Source organism: Peromyscus leucopus, chromosome 4 (genome assembly GCF_004664715.2).
Source record: "Peromyscus leucopus breed LL Stock chromosome 4, UCI_PerLeu_2.1, whole genome shotgun sequence".
Classification (NCBI taxonomy): Eukaryota; Metazoa; Chordata; class Mammalia; order Rodentia; family Cricetidae; genus Peromyscus; species Peromyscus leucopus.
In genome coordinates this window covers 79,632,871-79,651,547 of record NC_051066.1, presented here as the reverse complement: position 1 = coordinate 79,651,547, position 18,677 = coordinate 79,632,871, and the positions used below count along the sequence as shown (strand labels likewise).

The window sequence follows — 18,677 nt, the reverse complement described above, 5'->3', positions numbered from 1 at the left end:
GTTTGTTTTCCAAATTTGTTTTACTTTTTAGAAAAGATTGTTATTTTCTTTTTAATTATATTTATGTCTGTTTGTCTGTCTGTGGGCATGTGCATGTAGTGCAGATGCCTGAGGAGGCCAGAGAGCTACCCAGCCTAGTGCTGGGAACTGAACTAAGGCCCTTCCTCTGATGGTTCTAGTTTGTGTCAAGTTGACATAAAACTAGCCCAGCACAGCTTGACACACAAACATCACTTTTCTGTTAGAACCTTTCCTTTCTCATTTATGTGCAAAATGGCACAATCATATTAATATTATAATATAAATGTAAATAACTTTAAGAGTTCCATGGTCTTTACAAATTTAAACATGTTAAAAGTTCAGTCTCCTCAGCCAAGCGGTGGTGGTGCATTCCTTTGATCCTAGCACTCAGGAGGCAGAGTCAGGTGGATCTAAGAGTTCAAGGCCAGCCTGGGCTACAGATGAGTTCCAGGACAGCCAGAGCTACACAAAGAAACCCTGTCTTGAAAAAAACAAACAAAAAAAAGTTCAGTCTCTTTAAAATGTCCAGTTTCTAAAAATCCAAAATCTCTTTAAAAAACTCAAAGTCTCTCACCTGTGGGCTCTTACAAAAATCAAAGTTAAGTTAAATGCTTTTTTGCTTCAAGAGGGAAGAACCAGGGCACAATTATAAACAGATCAAAGCAAAGCCAAACTCCCCTGTGTACACCGTTCCGTGTCCAGCATCTGGGATTCCCTCATGTTTTGGGCTCCTCCAGAGGGCCTGGGCCCTTTCCCAGACTCCGCCCCCTGCTACACTCACAACTCATCTTTTAGGCTCAGGCTGGCTCCACTCCTCCGCGGCTGCTGCTGTTTTTGGTGGTTGTCCTGTGGTACTGGCATCCCCAAAATCTGCTGCTGCAACTGGGCTGCACTTTCACCAATAGTGTGTCCTGGGCTCTCTTGATGGTGCCAAGCCTCAGTTTCTCTGCATGACCCCTTCAGCCCTTGGGCTTCCCTTCCATTCTGGCCGCACCTTCACCAGTGGCGTCCCCTGGCCTCTCCTGGTGCCAAGCTTCAGCTGCTCTCTATGACTCCTTCATGCTTTCAAAACCAGTACAACCTGGGTGACTTTTGTACATCACCAAGTTCAACTGCCAGTACAGGGACAACCTTGGCCACCTCTGGAACACAGCTTCTGTGTGCTGACTGAGGAAACACTTCCCAGAAGATGGCACCTCAGTGATGCTGGTCTCTTCTTCATCACCACCAGTTTCTTGGCTCCAGCTGACCAGCATCAACTATCCCAGTAAAGCAAAGGCTTTACTTCGGTGGTTCTGGTCTCTTGTTAGTCACAGCTGACTCTTCTGCCCCAGCTAACCAGAACCACAGATTGTCAACTCAAAATAGCAAACAGCCTTGATAGAGTCCTTAAGTGACTCTCAGACTTCCCTCTGGAACCTCACCAGCCAGGCCTCCATCATCTGCTCTGCTCTCCACATTCTTGTCTTCCAAGCTCCCATAGGAAAGGTCGCTAAGCTTTGAACACTCAATGGCTTTTCTAGCCCAAAGTTCCAAAGTCCTTCCACAATCCTCCCAAAACAGCATGGTCAGGTCTGTCACAGCAATACCCCATGATCTTGGTAACAATTTGTCTTAGTTAGGGTTACTATTGCTTTGATGAAACACCGTGACTAAAAGCAACTTGAGGAGGACAGGGTTTATTTCACTCACACTTCCACATAAACTTCCATATAAAGTTCATCATCAAAAACAGTGAAGTCAGGAACTCAAGCAGGGGCAGGAACCTGGAAGTAGGAGCTGATATCGAGGCCGTAGTAGAATGCTGCTCACTGGCTTGCTTCCTGTGGTGTGTTTAACCTGTTTTCTTATAGACCCAGGACCACCACCCCAAGGATGGCCCCACCCTCAATGGACTGAGCTCTTCCTCATCAATCACTAATTAAGAAAATGCCCTACAGGCTTGCCTACAGCCTCATCTTTGTTGTGGAAAATTCCTTTACACTGTGTGAAGATGTATCACTGATTGGTTTAATAAAAAGCCAATAGCAGCTGGAGAGATGGCTCAGAGGTTAAGAGCACTGCTTGCTCTTCCAAAGGTCGTGAGTTCAATTCCCAGCAACCACATGGTGCCTCACAACCATCTGTAATGAGATCTGGTGCTCTCTTCTGGCCTGCAGGGATATGTGCAGACAGAACATTGTATACATAGTAAATAAATCTTATATATAAAAAAAAAAAGCCAATAGCTAGGCAGGAAGTATAGCAGGGACTTCTGAACAGAGAGCACTCTGGGAAGAAGAAAGCAGAGTCGTCAGCCAGATGCAGAAGAAACAGGATGGGCATAATGGAGATGAGGTAATGAGTGTGTAGAAGAACACAGATTAAAAACATGGGTTAATTTAAGTTATAAGAGCTAGTTAGAAACAAGCCTAAGCTAAGGCTGAGCTTTCATAATTAATAATAATTCTCCATGTCATTTTTTTGTGAGCTGGAGGTCCAAAGAGAAAAATCTATCTACAAGTCAATGAAGGCATTTTCTTAACCGAGGCTCCCTTATCTCTGATGCCTCTAGTTTGTGTCAAGTTGACTTAAGACTAGCCGGCGCCAGGCGGTGGTGGCGCACGCCTTTAATCCCAGCACTCGGGAGGCAGAGGCAGGCGGATCTTTGTGAGTTCCAGGAAAGGTGCAAAGCTACACAGAGAAACCCTGTCTCGAAAAACCAAAAAAAAAAAAAAAAAAAAAAAAAAAAAGACTAGCCAACACAGGTCCTCTGGAAGAGCAGGAGGAGCTCTTCACCACTGAGCCATCTACCAGTTCCCCAAATTTATTTTCTTAATCCATTTTTCTCATGGTTTTCCAGATTTCTTTTGCTGCCCTTTCTAAGATGAAACATCTCTCTTTTCTGCTGTGGAACAATCCTTTTCTACACTATCAATATGTATTAATCTCATTGGTTAATAAAAAGCTGACAGGCCAGTAGCTGGGCAGGAAGTTAGGCGGGAAAGCCAAACTGAGAATGATGGGAAGAAGGAGAGTGGAGTCAGAGATGCCAGCCAGCCGCCAAGCAAGCAGGACGCATAAAAAATGAGGTAACAAGCCATGAGCCATGTGGCAAAGGATAAGTAGAAATATGGGCTAATTTAAGTGTAAGAGTTAGCTAGCGGAGCTGGAGAGATGGCTCAGAGGTGAGGAGCACTGACTGCTGCTCTTTCAGAGGTCCTGAAAGAGGTTCAATTTCCAGCAACCACATGGTGGCTCACAACCACCTATAATGAGATCTGGTGCCCTCTTCTGGTGTGTGTGCAGGCATACATGCAGACAGAACACTATACATAATAAATAAATACATCTTTTAAAAAAAAGTAAAAAGATTAGCTAGTAACAAGCCTGAGTTATTGGCCAAGCATTTGTAATTTATATTCAGCTTCTGAGTCACTTATGTGGGACCTGGTGGTCAGGACAGGAAACTTGCATTTACACTTTTCCCTTAAACTATGCTTATGCCACTATTGCCTGCTTCTAAATCTTTTCTCTTTTCAGGGCAATCTTTTCTGTGTTGGACCTAATGAAAGTAGACATGGCCAACTTTGCAATCACTAGCATTAGACCACACCTCATGCAGCAATCAGTTGAATATGAGAGGAAGAAGTTTCAGGAGGTGTTGGAGAAGCAACCGAGTAAGTTGAATACTCCATTGCACCTTTCATTGTTGGCTTTTGTGTTGTATTTTAGCTACTGTAACTCGTTGTTACCTAAAAGCCAACAACTGAGCCGGGTACTAGCGTAGCCTTTAATCCCAGCACTTGGAGGCAGAGGCAGGCGGATCTCTGAGTCTGAGGCCAGCCTGGGCTACAGAGTGAGTTCCAGGACAGCCAGAGCTACACAGAGAAACTCTGTCTTGAAAAAAACAAAAACAAAAACAGAAAAACAAACCAAAACCAAAAATACCCCAAAAAGCCAGACTGTTTCTAATTCAGACTGGAGTAACCGGAAGAAGGAAAGCATGGGATGCTGTCAAGCATCAAAACCAAGATCATAAGAAATAAATCAACTGACAAACAAGGGCTGTGTGGGTAGACCATGAGAGTAAAAATGAAAAAAATGAAGATTGCTAGATTAAATATTTTCCTCCAAGGAAAATAACCAGTTTCAGTTAAATTATATTTCGGGTCTTGACCTTAAAATCATGACAAATCTCTTTTAATTAACTTTTCTCTGCTTATGGGAACAGCAGGGAACTTCACTAACTCCTTTCTTCCATGCAGAAATCTGTTTTCACAACCAGGAAATGCCAGTTTTTACTCTCTGTTGTTTGTTTGTTTGTTTTTGAGACAGGGTCTCAAAATATTATGTAGCCCTGGCTAGCACTGCCTTTCTAGTACCGGGGTTAAGGCGTGCAGCACCACACCCGGCTTTGGTTTTGTTTTGGAGACCAGGTCTTGCTCTGCAGTCCAGGTTGGCCCCTTGCTCTCTGTGAAATGCAGGCTGGCCTTAAACCATGGCAGTGTTCCGCCTTCGCCTCCCCAAGTGCTGGGAGGAAACCGGCATTTTCACAAGCCTCGGATGACTGGGCAAACGGCTGACTGAAGAGTCTAGACGGGGTGTGTTTTTAGGGTGCTTTCAGGTGCAGCGTATGAGGAATTTCATGTAGCTTTGCTGAGGAGGAGATGGAAATGGGCGTCCCCGAGTAGATTGTGTTGCCTGAGCAAGTTGTTGAATTCAGTGGCCCCCAAAGTTTAATTCAGGTGGGTGCTTGGGGCCAGGGTGGACAGAGGAGAGTAGAAGCAGTGGAAGAAGATTGGCTGACACACCCTTCAGTCTGTCCGGCACCATGGTGATGCCAGGAGGACCCAGGGACTCGGGCTCAGGCTAAAGAGCGGGATAGCGTCATGCTCAGAGACTCGGGCGCAGTGAAGGCGCCATTGCTGAAGAGGAGCCTACCTAGACTCTCTGCTCGTCAGAGTCCAGTGCTTGTTTCCAAAGCCGGACGCCACAGAGAGAGGCTGTCTCTAGAAGCTAAGGCAGAGGGAGGCCACATGGCTCAGTGGTCAGGACCAAATCGAGAACTTTGTGCATCCGGGAAGAGCTGACAGCCGCTGGACCCCCAGCTGCCTGTGTGGTTTGGAGGCGGCCTCGAGCGGGGCTGCAACTGTCCCAAGAGGCCCTTTTCACTCAGAATGTTGTTAGAGGTACCTGCTGTGTTACTCAGTCTAGGAAAGCAGCGGGAGCACAATGACCACTGAAAGCCCCCGAGGGCCCCGCTGACAGTGCTCCCCAGGCAGTGAGTAGACACCAGACACCTCAGGCTGGGGGAGTCCTGACTGGTAGGTAGGCCCTCAGGAAACCTTCGCTACATAGGGAAGTCAAGCGGGTGTCTCGTCCTGTTTGTCTGGGGGCCAGAAGTTTTACCATCCCTCAGAACTGGAGTCAGCTGGGCTCCAGCCACATCGAATGCAGTGGTCAGGACTGGAGAAGAGAGGAAGAAACCAGGGGCAAGGCCTGGCTAGTGAGCTGTCCGCCTGGGAAGCAGGTGTCCTGCGTTTCTTTGTTTTTCAAGACAGAGTTTCTCTGTGTAACAAACAGTCCTGGCTTTCCTGGAACTCACTCTGTAGACCAGGGTGGCCTCGAACTTACTGAGATCCACCTCCTTCTGCCTCCCGAGTGCTGGGATTAAAGGCGTGCGCCACCATCTTCTACTCAGACAGACTTGTCTGAGGTCATGAAGCTAGCGATGAGCAATACTGTGATCTGGATTGAGTTGTGTGGATTCCGAAGTTCATTCTCTGTCCTGGATGTCACTGTAGGACCGCTCTTCCTTAAGGTAATTCCAAGTGTCCCTGCAAGTGTCCGGGTGATGAATGCAGCCCTGTTTCCACAGACTCCCTGGACTTTGTCACCCAGTGGCTGGAGGAGGCCTCAAATGACCTTTTGACTCAGAAGTGCAAACACGCCCTGCCGGCTGGGGGAGGGGCTGCTGGCTCTGGGGATGCTGCAGTGCTGAGCCCTGCCTCTGTCCAGAATTATGCCTACCTGAAGCTTCTGAAGTGGGACCACTTCCGGAGACCTTTCCCCGAGGTAGGAGCTGCTGGCACTTAACTATTCATACATTGTCTCCCGCAGCTCAGCTTTTCTGAAAGAATCATGGTATTCTGATATAAATCACAGAGCAAAAGGTCTTCTTTTCATTTGAAGTTGTGATTACTTCTTTATGAATGTTTCAGTGTACAAAATACTGGGTTTCATTGTGACATTTCTTATATATTACTGCACTTTGCTCATAGTCGTCTATTATCATCCCTTCTCTCTCTTCTGCTTGTCCCCTTTCTCTCCAAATAACCCCCCTTCTGTGTGTATTTGTGTGTGTGTGTGTGTGTGTGTGCTCTACACATGAGGAAACATGCAATATTGTCTTTCCCCTTCCCTGTTATTCTCTCTTGTCCCCTTCCCCCCTCTCTTTGAGGAAGGGTCCCTATGTACCCTTAGCTGCCCTGGAACTCGCTCTGTAGACGAGACTGGTCTCGAACTCCCAGCCATCCGCCTGTCTCTGCCTCCTAGTGCTGAGATCAAAGATGTGCACACCAGGCCCAGATTTCTCTTTCCTTTTAAGCCCCTTTCTCCCTCAACAGTCTCCCTTTGGCTTTTATATCATTCACACACACACACACACACACACACACACACACACACACACGCGCACACACACACACACTCACACTCACACCCCTGAATGTAAATTGTGCCTATGAGAGAAGAGTGTGCTTATTTCTGAGTCTCTTTCTCTCTCTTGAGACACACAGAGAGATGGTCTTACTGTGTAGCTCTGGGTGGCCTAGAATTCACTATGTAGTCCAGGCTGGCTTTGAACTCACAATGATTTCTACCTGCTGATGCTTCCTGAAAGCTGCGATTACAGGTATGAGCCACATACCAGGCTAATTTTATTCTTTATGGCTGAATGAAATGCCCCTGTGTGTATGAAACACATTTTCTTTATCCCCTCCTCTGCTGATGGACATCTAGTCTGAGTCTTTATTTTGGTCATTGTGAGTGATGCTACAACGATCATGGATATAATTCCTCCTTAGCTTGTACCATACAGTGGTTGCTTATGGATGCCTAGGGGGTCAGCCTCAAGGCAGCTCAGGGCTTAAAGGGAAATCCACAGCATCTGTGTGTACTAGAATTTTATCTGAGGGGGTTAGGAGAAAAGATACTCTTTTGATGGTTTCCTTCAGATCTTTTCTTTATTCTTCTTTGCATTCTCTATTCTTTATTTTCCTGGTGATTTCCTGCTCTCATTCTTAATGTTTTCCTTCTAACCCATGTTCACTGTATTTAACTCTATCTCTGTTATTTCCCTTATAGCTTATATACCCAGCAAAATCTTTCAGGCAATATATAAATTACAATGTGGTTATGTTCTGTTTTTCAAGTGAATGAATGCAAGTAAAAAAACAGCATGTTTTCCATATTCCTTACATGATTAAACATTTTACATATTATAGGTGAAAAACAAATTATCCTAAGAACCCACATACATTCGTACCCAAGCAACTTGTTATAGATTAACTGTGTGAGCAAGCAAGGTGTTCTTCTCAGTCGGGTCTTTTACTGGCAGGCTGTGTCTTGTGGTTACAAAGAAAGAGCCAATTACTTTATTACTTATCTTGAAAGGTAATCTTATAAGGAATCTTAAAGGAATCACAATGCTACATTTTTATAGACTGGGTTCTTTAACATGAGAGGCAGTCCACCTTCAGGTGGCTTCCTGTGGGCATCAGTTCTGCTCTGTCTGTCATTTTTTATTGTTTTCTTTATCTCCTTACCTGAGGTGATGGTTGTTATTGTTCGTTTGTTGTTCTGAGACAGGGTCTCACTGTGTATCCCAGGGTGGCCTTAGACTCCTAGCAATTCTCCTGACTCAGCCTTCTGAGTGTGTGTGTGTGGGTGGAGGGGTGGAGTTTGTAGGCTGAGCCACCATACCCAGCCTGTACCCAGCCTGCCCAGCGCTTGTGTCTCCTTTGGGCCGTGTGTGCCAAGGTGAATGAATAATTGTAGCTCTGCTTCAAGGCATTCCTCCTTCTGTCAGCACGGTGACTTCCTGGTTTGTGGGGGGAAAAGATGGGGTCTCAGGACTTGGATGCTTCCCTTTTAAATCTGGGACACACGGGAAGGCGTTGGCCACTCTAGCTCCATCCTCTTACCCTGCCCTTCCTACCGCTCTACCTTCTACGGAGATCGTGGCTCGCAGCCACTCCCCTGCTCACCGGTTTCTTCATCTTTCAAGCAGCTGTACAAAAGGAACCCCCTTTTTGCATAGTCTGAAAGAGAAAGGAGACTTGCCTGAGGTCACACTGCTGTGAAAGTAGAGTCTGGATTTATCTCCAGGCCTGCCTCAGCTGATGCTTAGAGCTCTACCAGCTCTGAAAGGAGTCCAGGAAATCGGAAAGGGCGCCACAGGGCAGGTGGAGGTGTGGCGCCACTGCCCTCTGCTGGCCAGCTTGAGCCTCTGCTCGGCAGTGACGTGTCTATTCATTGCAGACCGTTCTGATGGACCAGTCTCGTTTCCAAGAACTCCAGTTGCAGCTGGAGCAGCTGGTCATCCTGGGGTCTGTGCTGCTCGTCACACTCAGCACCGCCGCACCTGGGATTTCTGGCCACGCTGACTTTGCTGAGAAACTCAAGATGACAGTGAAGATTCTGCTAACGGACATGCGTCTGCCGTAAGTGGCTGGGGCCCTACAGTGGATGGAATTGTGGTGTACCGTGGGAGTTTGCCAGCCTTGAGGAGCATAGAAAAGACTTGACCTCCCTGCAGTTTAGGCATGGCTGTCATGTCCAAGTTAAGGGAACTGTAAACTTAACAAGGCTCTAAGACTGTGGTTTTCAAATGTCTGCTCGGGGTCCACAATGAGCAATTCAGTTTCTACTGTGCCCAGTACACTAACGCATGTGAAACTGCAATAGACACCCCCCAGGGGGACCTACCCTATGTTTAACCTCTTTTTTCTAACCTAGTCTTATTTACCAATCAACCAACAAAACACCCCACTGCCTTCCATTACCGAATTGCTTTCACGACCAACTAGCTGTGAAATCCACCAATGTACCCTGGGCCTTGGCCCCCAGGACAGCCAGTTGCTCCAGCTGTGGGTGAGAAAGATCACAGAAGAAACAAACTCCGCCCCTCCAGGGAGCACCCATAACATGACCTCCCTGCCCTTTGAACATACCTCATAGACATCTTGGGCCTGCTCTGCCACCAATGTATGATTCCATCAGGTATGAAATCTCACATTGTGAAGTCTCTAGCAGGTGCTGCCCCACACGGCCAGTACATGGCTCCCGTGACTCATGGCACATAGGGTGGGTCTGAGTAGTTTCAGTAAGGCCTGTGTCTGACAAGGGCCCGTGCACCCCCACCCCGACCTTCTCATCTAAGGCAGGGTGTCTACTGTGGGAAGAGACACCGTGACCGTGGCAGTTCTTATAAAGGAAGGCATTTAGTCGGGGCTGCCTTACAGTTCCGAGGTTTAGTCCAGTGTCATCATGGGGTGGGGGGAAGCATGGCAGCATGCAGGCAGACATGGTGCTGTAGAAGGAGCCAAGAGTTCTACATCTGGATCCATAGGCAGCAGGAAGAGCGGGAGCCACTGGCCTGGCTTGAGCATTTGAGACCTCACAATTCCTCCAACAAGGCCACACCCACTCCAACAAGGCCACACCCACTCCAACAAGGCCACACCTCCTAATGCCACTCCTTAAGCATTCAAATAAGAGTCTATGGAGGCCATTCTTTGTTTTTGTTTTGTGAGACGGGGTTTCTCTGTGTAGCCCTGGCTGTCTTGGAACTCTGTAGACCAGGTGGGCCTCAAACTCACTGAGATCGGCCTGCCTCTGCCTCCTGAGTGCTGGGATTAAAGGTGTGCACCACTGCCGCTTGGCTGACCATGACATCATCCTGACAAAGGGATTGTACTGCAGAGTTTGTACAGTCAGTGGGTGTGGCCAGTGCCATCGGCTGTATTCGCACACCGTGACAAGTGGTTGACTCAGCCAGAGACGCTGCTGACCTGAGGCCTGTGCTGATGCTGTTGCCCAGGTTCAACCTTTGGCCGTCCCCTCCGTTCCCTGCCAGGGCAGACTTCCGGGGAGCAGCACCAGCAGTGAGTCCTGGGCCTCGCGCCCTTACTTCCCAGAAGTGCTTTAGTACAGAGGCTCTAGACCCAGAAGACTGTTGCTTTGCAGTCGCACGGAGTGAACTGAACAGCAGCTGTGAGTGAAACAGCTGAAAAGAAGGCGTTCTCATGGGCCTCCCAGCAGGAGGCTGCCTCACGGCTCTTCCCAAGGGATCAAGGCTATTCCTTTTCTCTTTTGGATTGTCTTCTTCTAAAAATATCTAATGTAAGCTGGTCAGGGTGGCGAATACTTGTGATCCCAGCACCTGAAAGGTAAAACAGGAGGACCAGGAATTCATGGCTAGCCTCGGCTACCTGAGATCCTGTCTCAAAAACCAAACCAAACCAAAGCAGCTGCAGAGGGGTGGGGATATACTCAGGAGGCAAAGTGCTTACCATGAATGAGGTCTGGGACTTGATCTCCAGCATGGTAAAAAGAAACGAAGAAACCACGGAGTACTCAATGAAAAGGGTTTATCCCTGCCCCCACTCTTGTCCCATAGCTACCAAATTTCTGGTTTCTATGTGTTCCTCTGGAGGTGTTTGGAGATAGAAGTTAGTCCCAAGGTTACTCTGGCGTGAGCGAGACATTGTGCTCTGAGGCCTGGGGATGTGGCTCTGTTGATGAGTGCACGCCTAACGTGTGTGACATGCACGGAGCCGTCATCCTCAGGTTTTATAGATCGGGTGTGGTAGCACACAGCTCTAATCCCAGCACTTGGGAAGTAGAGGCAGGCACATCCAAAGTTCAAGGTTATCCTCAGCTACATAGTGAGTTGTAGACCAGCCTGAGCTACATGAACCCTGTCAACAAACAAAAAACCCATCTTGGTATGATACACAGGGATGCACAGCCTAGGAGGTGAGGGAGCAGGGAAGAAAGCCACAAGTCCCCACAAAACTCAGTGCGGGACAGGGCATGTGACTTTGTATTCCTGAGGCCTTTGTTCCGGCTCCCTTTCCCTTCTCTGTTCTAGTTCCTTCCGTCTGGAGGATGCTCTGACTTCCATTGGTGAGAAGGTGTGCCTGGAGGTGAGCGGCTGCCTCTCCCTGTGTGGGTCACCCCCATTCTCCATCAACAAGGAGGCTGCCCTCAAGGGCCAGGTTCAGGCCCTGGCCAGTCCTGACGACCCCATTCGCAGGATTGTGGGTATGTTTGGGGAACAGTCTAGAGCGTGTCTTAGTTACTTTCTATTGCTGTACTGAAACGCCATGACCAAAAGCAACTTGGAGAGGAGGGGATTTGGTTCATCTTAGAATTGTCAGGTCACACTCCATCACCGAGGGAAGTCAGGACAGCAACTCGAGGCAGGGACTGAAGTAAACGCCATGGAGGAGTGTTGTGTATTGTCTTGCTCAGCCTGCTTTCTTATATAGCTCAAGAAGGCCTCTCAGGGTGGCACCACTCACAGTTTGCTGGGGTATCCCACATCAGTCGTTAATCACTAAAATGGCCAGGTGTGGTGGCCACACCTTTAATCCCAGCACTTGGGAAGCAGAGGCAGGTGATCTCTGAGTTTGAGACTAGCTTGGCACAGAGACCCAGGACAGCCAGGACTGCACAGGGAAACCCTGTGCTGAGGAGAGGGGGGGGAGCAAATGCCCCCAGACCTGTCTGCAGGCAATCTGATAGAGGCATTTTCTCAATTGAGGCTCCTCTTCCAAGAAGACCTTAGCTTGTGTTGACAGAAAAAAAAAAAAAGTAACCAGGAGAGAGGGGCTGGAGGACAAGCCCTCAGAAGAAACTGAGAGGGCTGAGCATATGGTACAGGCCTTTAACTCAGCACTCAGGAGATAGAGGCAAGAGGAGCTTTGTGAGTTCAAGGCCAGCCTGGTCTACATAGTAAGCCAGAGCCCCATAGTGAGACCCTGTCTCCAAACAACCAATGACAGCTACAGCAACAGTCTGAGAGGGCTGAGGGCCCATGAGTGCTTCTGAGTACTTCGTCACCAGTGTGAGAGGCTGACCAAGAGGACAGGCGAGGACAGACGCCACAGTTATCTTAAAGTTCTGACTTCAGTGTCACAGGCCTTGACTCAGATCCTCATTACTAAGGAATATGCCATACAAAATGACTAATGTGGATTTTTAAAAAACTATGACCATTCTTTTCAAGCCTGCTTTATCCCAGCCCTGCATTAGCCACAGTTTAACCTGTGGCTCATTAAGGAGGAGGCTTCTGCAAATCATAGAGATCTGTACTCAACCAGGGAAGGCCTTTGAACAGCCTGAAGCCTCCATACCGCTCAGGTCTCACCATATCATGTGCTTCCTGATGGCAGTGCCAGTTAGAGACACAGTCCTGGCAGGAGTGACACAAGACCTCTGCAGCAGACTCTCTTTGGGGCCACCAACCAGCTCCCAAATAAAGACACGGAGACTCACTGTCAGCTATGGGTTCCCAGCCTTGTCTTAGGCTTGTCCCGCTGGCTCTTATAACTTAATTTAACCTGTGTTTCTCTTCATCTACCTTTTGCCTCAGGGCTTTTTACTTTTCTTTCCTTCTGTGTGTCCTACTCCATGTCTGTCTGTCTGGTGGCTGCCTGACTGGCTGGTCCCCAGTGTCTCCCTCTCATTCTCCCTCATTCTCTCTCCATTCCCTCGAGTCTAGATTCCTCCTACTCATTCTCTCTGCCCACCAGCCCTGCCTGTCCCTCTGCTGTCTAGCTATTGGCCATTCAGCTTTTGATTAGACCAACCAGGTGCCTTAGGCAGGCAAAGGAACCCATCTTTATATCATTAAACAAATGTGACACATCTTTGCCCAGTTAAAGTAATATTCCACAACAGACCTCCACTTCCCGATGGGCTTCCAGCTCTGGGAACCTCAGGAGAACCAGATCCCTTTAGGAATGGAGAGGGGTAGGACCCTGTAGATGTAACCAATCGTCTTTATTAAAATAAGAAACACAGAGCCAATGTAAAAGAGAAAGCCGAGAGGTCAGAGCTCAGAGATAAAATCTTACTCCTGCAGTGCTCCTCCCCGAGAGAGAGCTACTTCCTGTTTGTCTGTGTTTAATAGTCTTTCTGCCTTATCATTGGTTGTAAACCCAACCATGACTGCTCATCACTGCTGTAAGTACGCCTCCAGGTCTTAGGCATATGTCTCAATACTGGCTGTATCCTGAACACACAGAATCTACCTAGCTCTCTAACCACACGCTCTAGCTATGCTCTATAGCTCTGACAGGCAACTTTAATAACATAAAATAAAATACATTCATAAAAAAAATATCAATAGACAGCTGTCAGTGTGCTTTCTGTTTGTGATTCAAAGGTGCCAGTTTGCACTTGAGGGTGTACCCCAGTTCAGAAGGCAAGGCAGGCAGTTTGAAAAGTTCATTCCCGTCTCTAGAATGGCTAAAAAGTGTCAACGAGATGACTGCTGTGGTCTTCCACTGTGAGCATCAAAGAAGGGAGCCTGTGCTGAACCATGAGAGCCAGAGCATGAGTTAATGGGACAGGACTCGTCCTCCTCTCTTCCTTCTCTTTCCTTCTGACCTTTTCAGTTATGGAAATTGAACTCAGGGCCATGTACTCCACCATGGAGGTGCACATTCAACCCTCTTCATTTTTCCGAACAATTTTTCTGAGATTCTGTTTGTTTATTGAGACAAGGTCTCTGTAGGTCTGGCTGGCCTTTAACTCACAGAGATCCATCTACCTCTGCTGGTATTAAAGGCATGTGCTGCCATGCCCAGCCTAGATTGTGTGTGTGTGTGTGTGTGTGTGTGTGTGTGTGTGTGTGTGTGTTCAGAGACCAGTGCTCTTAGGGCAAGCCATCTCTCCAGCCCCGGATTCGAACTTGTTCCTGCTTTACTTATCTTTCTTTGTGCGTGTGTGCCCTGTGGCCACGGCCAGTGTCAGCCTCAGTGTCCTGCTCCTCTGAGAGCAGAGCAGGCCAATGCTGCAGACTCCCTGTGTGCATATATGTGTTCTTCCCCGCTGAACTGCGAAGTTCTGCAGATCTGATCTGGGGTGACTAGGAAAGGCCTCCCCAGAAGGTGATGACTAAAGTAACTGACACGGAATCGGATGTGTACAGTGTCACCCTGGAGGAGACACCCCTGATCACTCTTCTTTCCACTGCAGAGTCCCGAGTTTTTACCTTCTTGGAGACACACCTTGCCTCTGGTCATCAGAAGCTGTTGCCTACGGTGCCAGGGGGACTGGGTCCCATTCAGAAAGAGCTGGAAGAGGTCGCAGTGAAATTCGTGCGCCTGGTCAACTATAACAAGATGGTGTTCTGCCCTTACTATGACGCAATCCTCGGTAAGCTGCTCCTCCGCTCCTGAGGCGCACAGCTGCATCACGGCCCCTCTCCTCAGAAGCTCTCGCAGTGCCGTTGCTGTGGAGGAAGAATGGCATGCGGTACACTCCTGTCTGATAGCGCTGGTTCCGGAGGGAAGACCTTCCTGTGTCGCCGTTGGAAAGACTCGCTGAAGAATGCACTGAGTTCTGTTTTGAGGACTGTATTTACGAGTGCAAGTTTACAAGCTCAAGAAGCTCTCGTTCTCTTGAGTTTACGGGGGCACTCAGCTCCCATCAGTTGGCTGCCCGTCTCTGCTCCTGCTGCATCAGGGTGGAGGAGTCGGTTCTCCCTGGGAGCCCGGGGCCTTTCTCTCTTGTGGGTCATTCTTTCTCAGAATCTCCGTGCTGACATCATAGGCCATGCCTTGTTCTATTGCCCCTTCACAGCCCTCCTCCCACTACTCTTCCTGTGAGGGGTTCTTTTTTTCTTTTTTCAAGACAAAGTTTCTCCATGGAGCCCTGACTGTCCTGGATCTCGCTCTGTAGTCCTGGCTGGCCTAAGCTCACAGAGATCCCCCTGCCTCTGCCTCCCGAGTGCTGGGATTAAAGGCACGTGCCACTAATGCCTGGCCCCTTTTGGTGTTTTGTGATGAGGTCATCTGTAGCCTTACAGGGTCTGTCCCACTCATCTCCACCTCTATCCATTTATTGCTTCTTGGGTCCAGCCTAGCCAGCGTTCAGAGCCCTTTTGTCCGACAGAGAGTTACTGATAATTTATGTTGTCTTATTTTTTATTATCATGATTATTTTTGAAACAGCATCTCTCTATATATATACCCCTGGCTGGCCCGCAACTTGTTTTGTAGGACAGGTGGACTCAGACCTGCATGAGTCCTCCTGCCTCTGCTTCACAGGTGCTGGGGTTACAGGCTTCTGCCGCCATACCTGTGGGATAGAACTTGATTTGTAAAAGCTTATTTGTTAGCTTGGGATGTAGTACAATGGTTACTGGTTACTAGCATGGACAAGGCTCTGGTATGATCTAATGAAAGATGTACACACACACACACACACACACACACCAGGCATTGAGAAGCCATAAGCTCTTGTAACTTCAGCTCCCTGAAGGCTAGGAGGATTGTTTGTGCCCAGGAACTCAGGAGCAGCCTGGGTAATAAAGACTCCACCTTAAATGAACAAGGACAGAAATATGTTCTTTCTACAGAAGTGTTCCTGAGGCAGGATGGCAGCAGCTGAGGCTTATGGAGCCAGGCATGGTGACATATACCTGTAATCTTAGCTCTAGGGAGGCCGAGGCAACAGAATTGCAAGTTGAACTTGCTAAGCTGGACTACGTAGTGAGAGCCTCCTTCAAAAGCAAGACAACATGCTGGGTGGGCAGTGGTGGCGCACACCTTTAATCCCAGCACTCAGGAGGCAAAGACAGGTGGATCTCTGTGAGTTCGAGGCCAGCCTGATCTACAGAATGAGTTCCAGGACAGCCAGAGCTACACAGAAAAACACTGTCTTGAAAAACAGAAAAATGACCACACTTATGTATGAAGTCTAAAGAAATGAAATCCTTTTACTTTTAATACTTAAAAGATAGATGTATATAGTTTAGTATAACAGGAAAGAAGAGAATAATCAATCCACTGTGATGAATACACAAATGTGCTGATGGAATTCTAATTCAGAAATTAGATTTAAGTATTTCAGATAAAATAGCCCACCCTCACTAATCTAGATAAGGAGGAAAATTCCCCAGTATTTGAGCAGAATTCTTAAGCAATTTGAGTGACCAGAATTCCCGACACACCATATGACCATGAGAGTGCTTTGGATGTGGTACAGATGATCTGTTAAAGAAAAAAAAAAAAAGTAAGCCAGGCAGTGGTGGCCATGCCTTTAATCCCAGCACTTGGGAGGCAGAGGCAGGAGAATCTCTGTTGCGTTTGAGGCCAGCCTGGTCTACAGAGCGAGATCCAGGACAGGCTCCAAGTTACACAGAGACTCTGTCTGGGTGGGGGCGGGGGAGTATATGCACTACTGTGTGTATTTTGACTGGAACATTACAGTAGGAGCAGAGCCATGAAGTTGGGGTGATCTCCAGTCAGAGTCCCTGGGCATCAGACAAAAGGAACATTCTCTCTGAAGACTATCCAGTGATGACAGGATGCAGGTCAGAGGGCATAGTGAACCTAGCCTGGGGGAGTACACCTGAAATTCCAACACTTCAGAGGCTGAGGCAGAAGGCTAGCCTGGGGTACATAGCAAGCCCCCACCTGAAAAAGAGAAAGAATGACTGTATTGAGGATGATTTCTCCAAATACATGCTACAAACTACTCTAATGCTGATTTTTGTTTCCAAGTAAAATAATGTGCTGAATGTGCTGATGCACACCTTTAATCCTAGCTCCAGAGGCAGGAGAAGGTGGATCTCCATGAGTTCAAGGCCAGGCTGGTCTACATAGTGACTTTCCAGGCTATCGAGGGATGCATAGTGAGAACTGTCTCAAAAATAAATAATAAAAGTATGCTATATTATGTGCTCAGATTATTATTATTTCCGTGTAGCCCTGGCTGCTCTAGAACTCCCTATGTAGACCAGGCTAGCCTGGAACTCAGAAATTTCCCTCCCTCTTCCTGGAGGCATGTGCCACCACACCTGACTAGTAAGTCATTAAAGTTTAGCCAGATGTGTCTGCAAACACCTGAAATACCAGCATCTAGGAGGTGGAGGCAAGAGGGTTAGGAGTTCAAGGCCAGCCTTGGCTATTAGCACATCTGAAGCCAGTTTGTGCTAAATGAGACCCTTTCTCAAAATACAAAAGAAAACAGTGTTACCATTAGGCTTCAGGACAGATTGTCTGGAAGAGGAATTAGAGCCCTGGAGGTGTGCTGTGGATATCACTTATATAAATAAAACATGATGCAGTGACAGCAGAAGTATAAAAAGAAAGAAAAAAAAAGGAAGAAACATGTAGCACAAGAAGAAGTAGAGACGGTAAAAAGCAAAAAAAAAAAAAAAAAATAAAAAAGAAAAAGCTGCACGCAATAGATAAGTAAATAAGCATCTGAGTGATTATTATACGTGGAGTGGGACTGCGGGGCTGGGGAATGGAGAGAAGCCTCAGAACAGAGGTGTAGATCAGTGGTAAAGAGCTAGACTAGCATGTTAGAGATGGCAGATTTGATCCTTGGTACCAAACCCCAAATCGTTTGGGAGTAACAGACTTCTGGACAAGAGCAGAGACGTGACTTGGAAGCTACTGAAAATGACTGGCAATCGTTGTGTGTGACGCGGTCAGAGGCCCCGTTTCAGTCTGAGTAGTTGTTTGCTCTGAGCCTTCTGCTCAAGGCTGTGTGGTAGTCGTGTTTGTAGGAGAGTTAAATAGACTTTAGGGTCTGCTGTGGGGTAGGCATGCCAGGTGGAAGTATCAGAGCCAGCACTGTTAGAACATGTCTTGCTTTGGGTCTTTGAGGTGGGAACTGGTGTCCTGCCTGCTTGTAATTCTGTGCCCAGGTATGCGGTGCCTGAAATACCAGAAGAGAGCATCAGATCTCCTGGAAATGGAGTCAGTTGTTAGCTGCTTTGTGGGTGCTGGGAATCGAACCCAGGTCCACTGGAAGAGCAACCAGTACTCAGTAAACACTGAGCCATCTCTCTAGTCTAGTCCCAGGATCTATACAAAGAACTTGGATCTGCTTGTAGGCAGAAATGATAAGATCGTTATTAAAGGGACTTCTAATCTATAGTGATATGTCAAATTGGAAAAAAAAAAAAAAGGTGGACTGAATGAAATTGCCTGTCATCTCAGCATTTGGGTAGCTGAGACATGAGGATTGAAAGTTTGATATTAGGCCGGGCGGTGGTGGTGCATGCCTTTAATCCCAGCACTCGGAAGCAGAGCCAGGCGGATCTCTGTGAGTTCGAGGCCAGCCTGGTCTACAGAGTGAGATCTAGGACACGCACCAAAACTACACAGAGAAACCCTGTCTCGAAAAACAAAAAGAAAAAAAAAGTTTGATACTGGGGGGGAGAGGGAGGAAGGGGAGGAGAGAGAGAGAGAGAGAGAGAGGAGAGAGAGAGAGAGAGAGAGAGAGGGAGGGAGGAGAGGAGGAGGAGAGAGAGAGAGAGAGAGAGAGAGAGAGAGAGACAGAGAGACAGAGAGAGAGAGAGAGAGAATCAAATGTACCCTCTTGTCTCAGGCTCCAGAACCCCTGGCCACTCTAACAGGGCA

The 18,677-nt window shown here is 47.7% G+C and overlaps 1 protein-coding gene across 4 annotated transcripts in view; it reads left to right on the top strand.

The window, feature by feature from the left end:
* Tcp11l1 (t-complex 11 like 1) overlaps positions 1-14,985 on the top strand; it is a 33,010-nt gene extending 18,025 nt beyond the window's left edge. For 3 of the 4 annotated variants that reach the window (XM_028877892.2, XM_037205067.1, XM_028877893.2), the window contains 5 exons: positions 3,544-3,680; positions 5,882-6,078; positions 8,545-8,726; positions 11,159-11,331; positions 14,275-14,985. In XM_028877892.2, coding sequence (XP_028733725.1) covers positions 3,544-3,680; positions 5,882-6,078; positions 8,545-8,726; positions 11,159-11,331; positions 14,275-14,477 — 892 coding nt within the window. In that variant the 3' untranslated portion in view covers positions 14,478-14,985. The remainder of the gene's footprint in view (positions 1-3,543; positions 3,681-5,881; positions 6,079-8,544; positions 8,727-11,158; positions 11,332-14,274) is intronic. The other variant, XM_037205068.1, reaches the window with a different exon arrangement.
* The last annotated feature ends 3,692 nt before the right edge of the window (positions 14,986-18,677 follow it).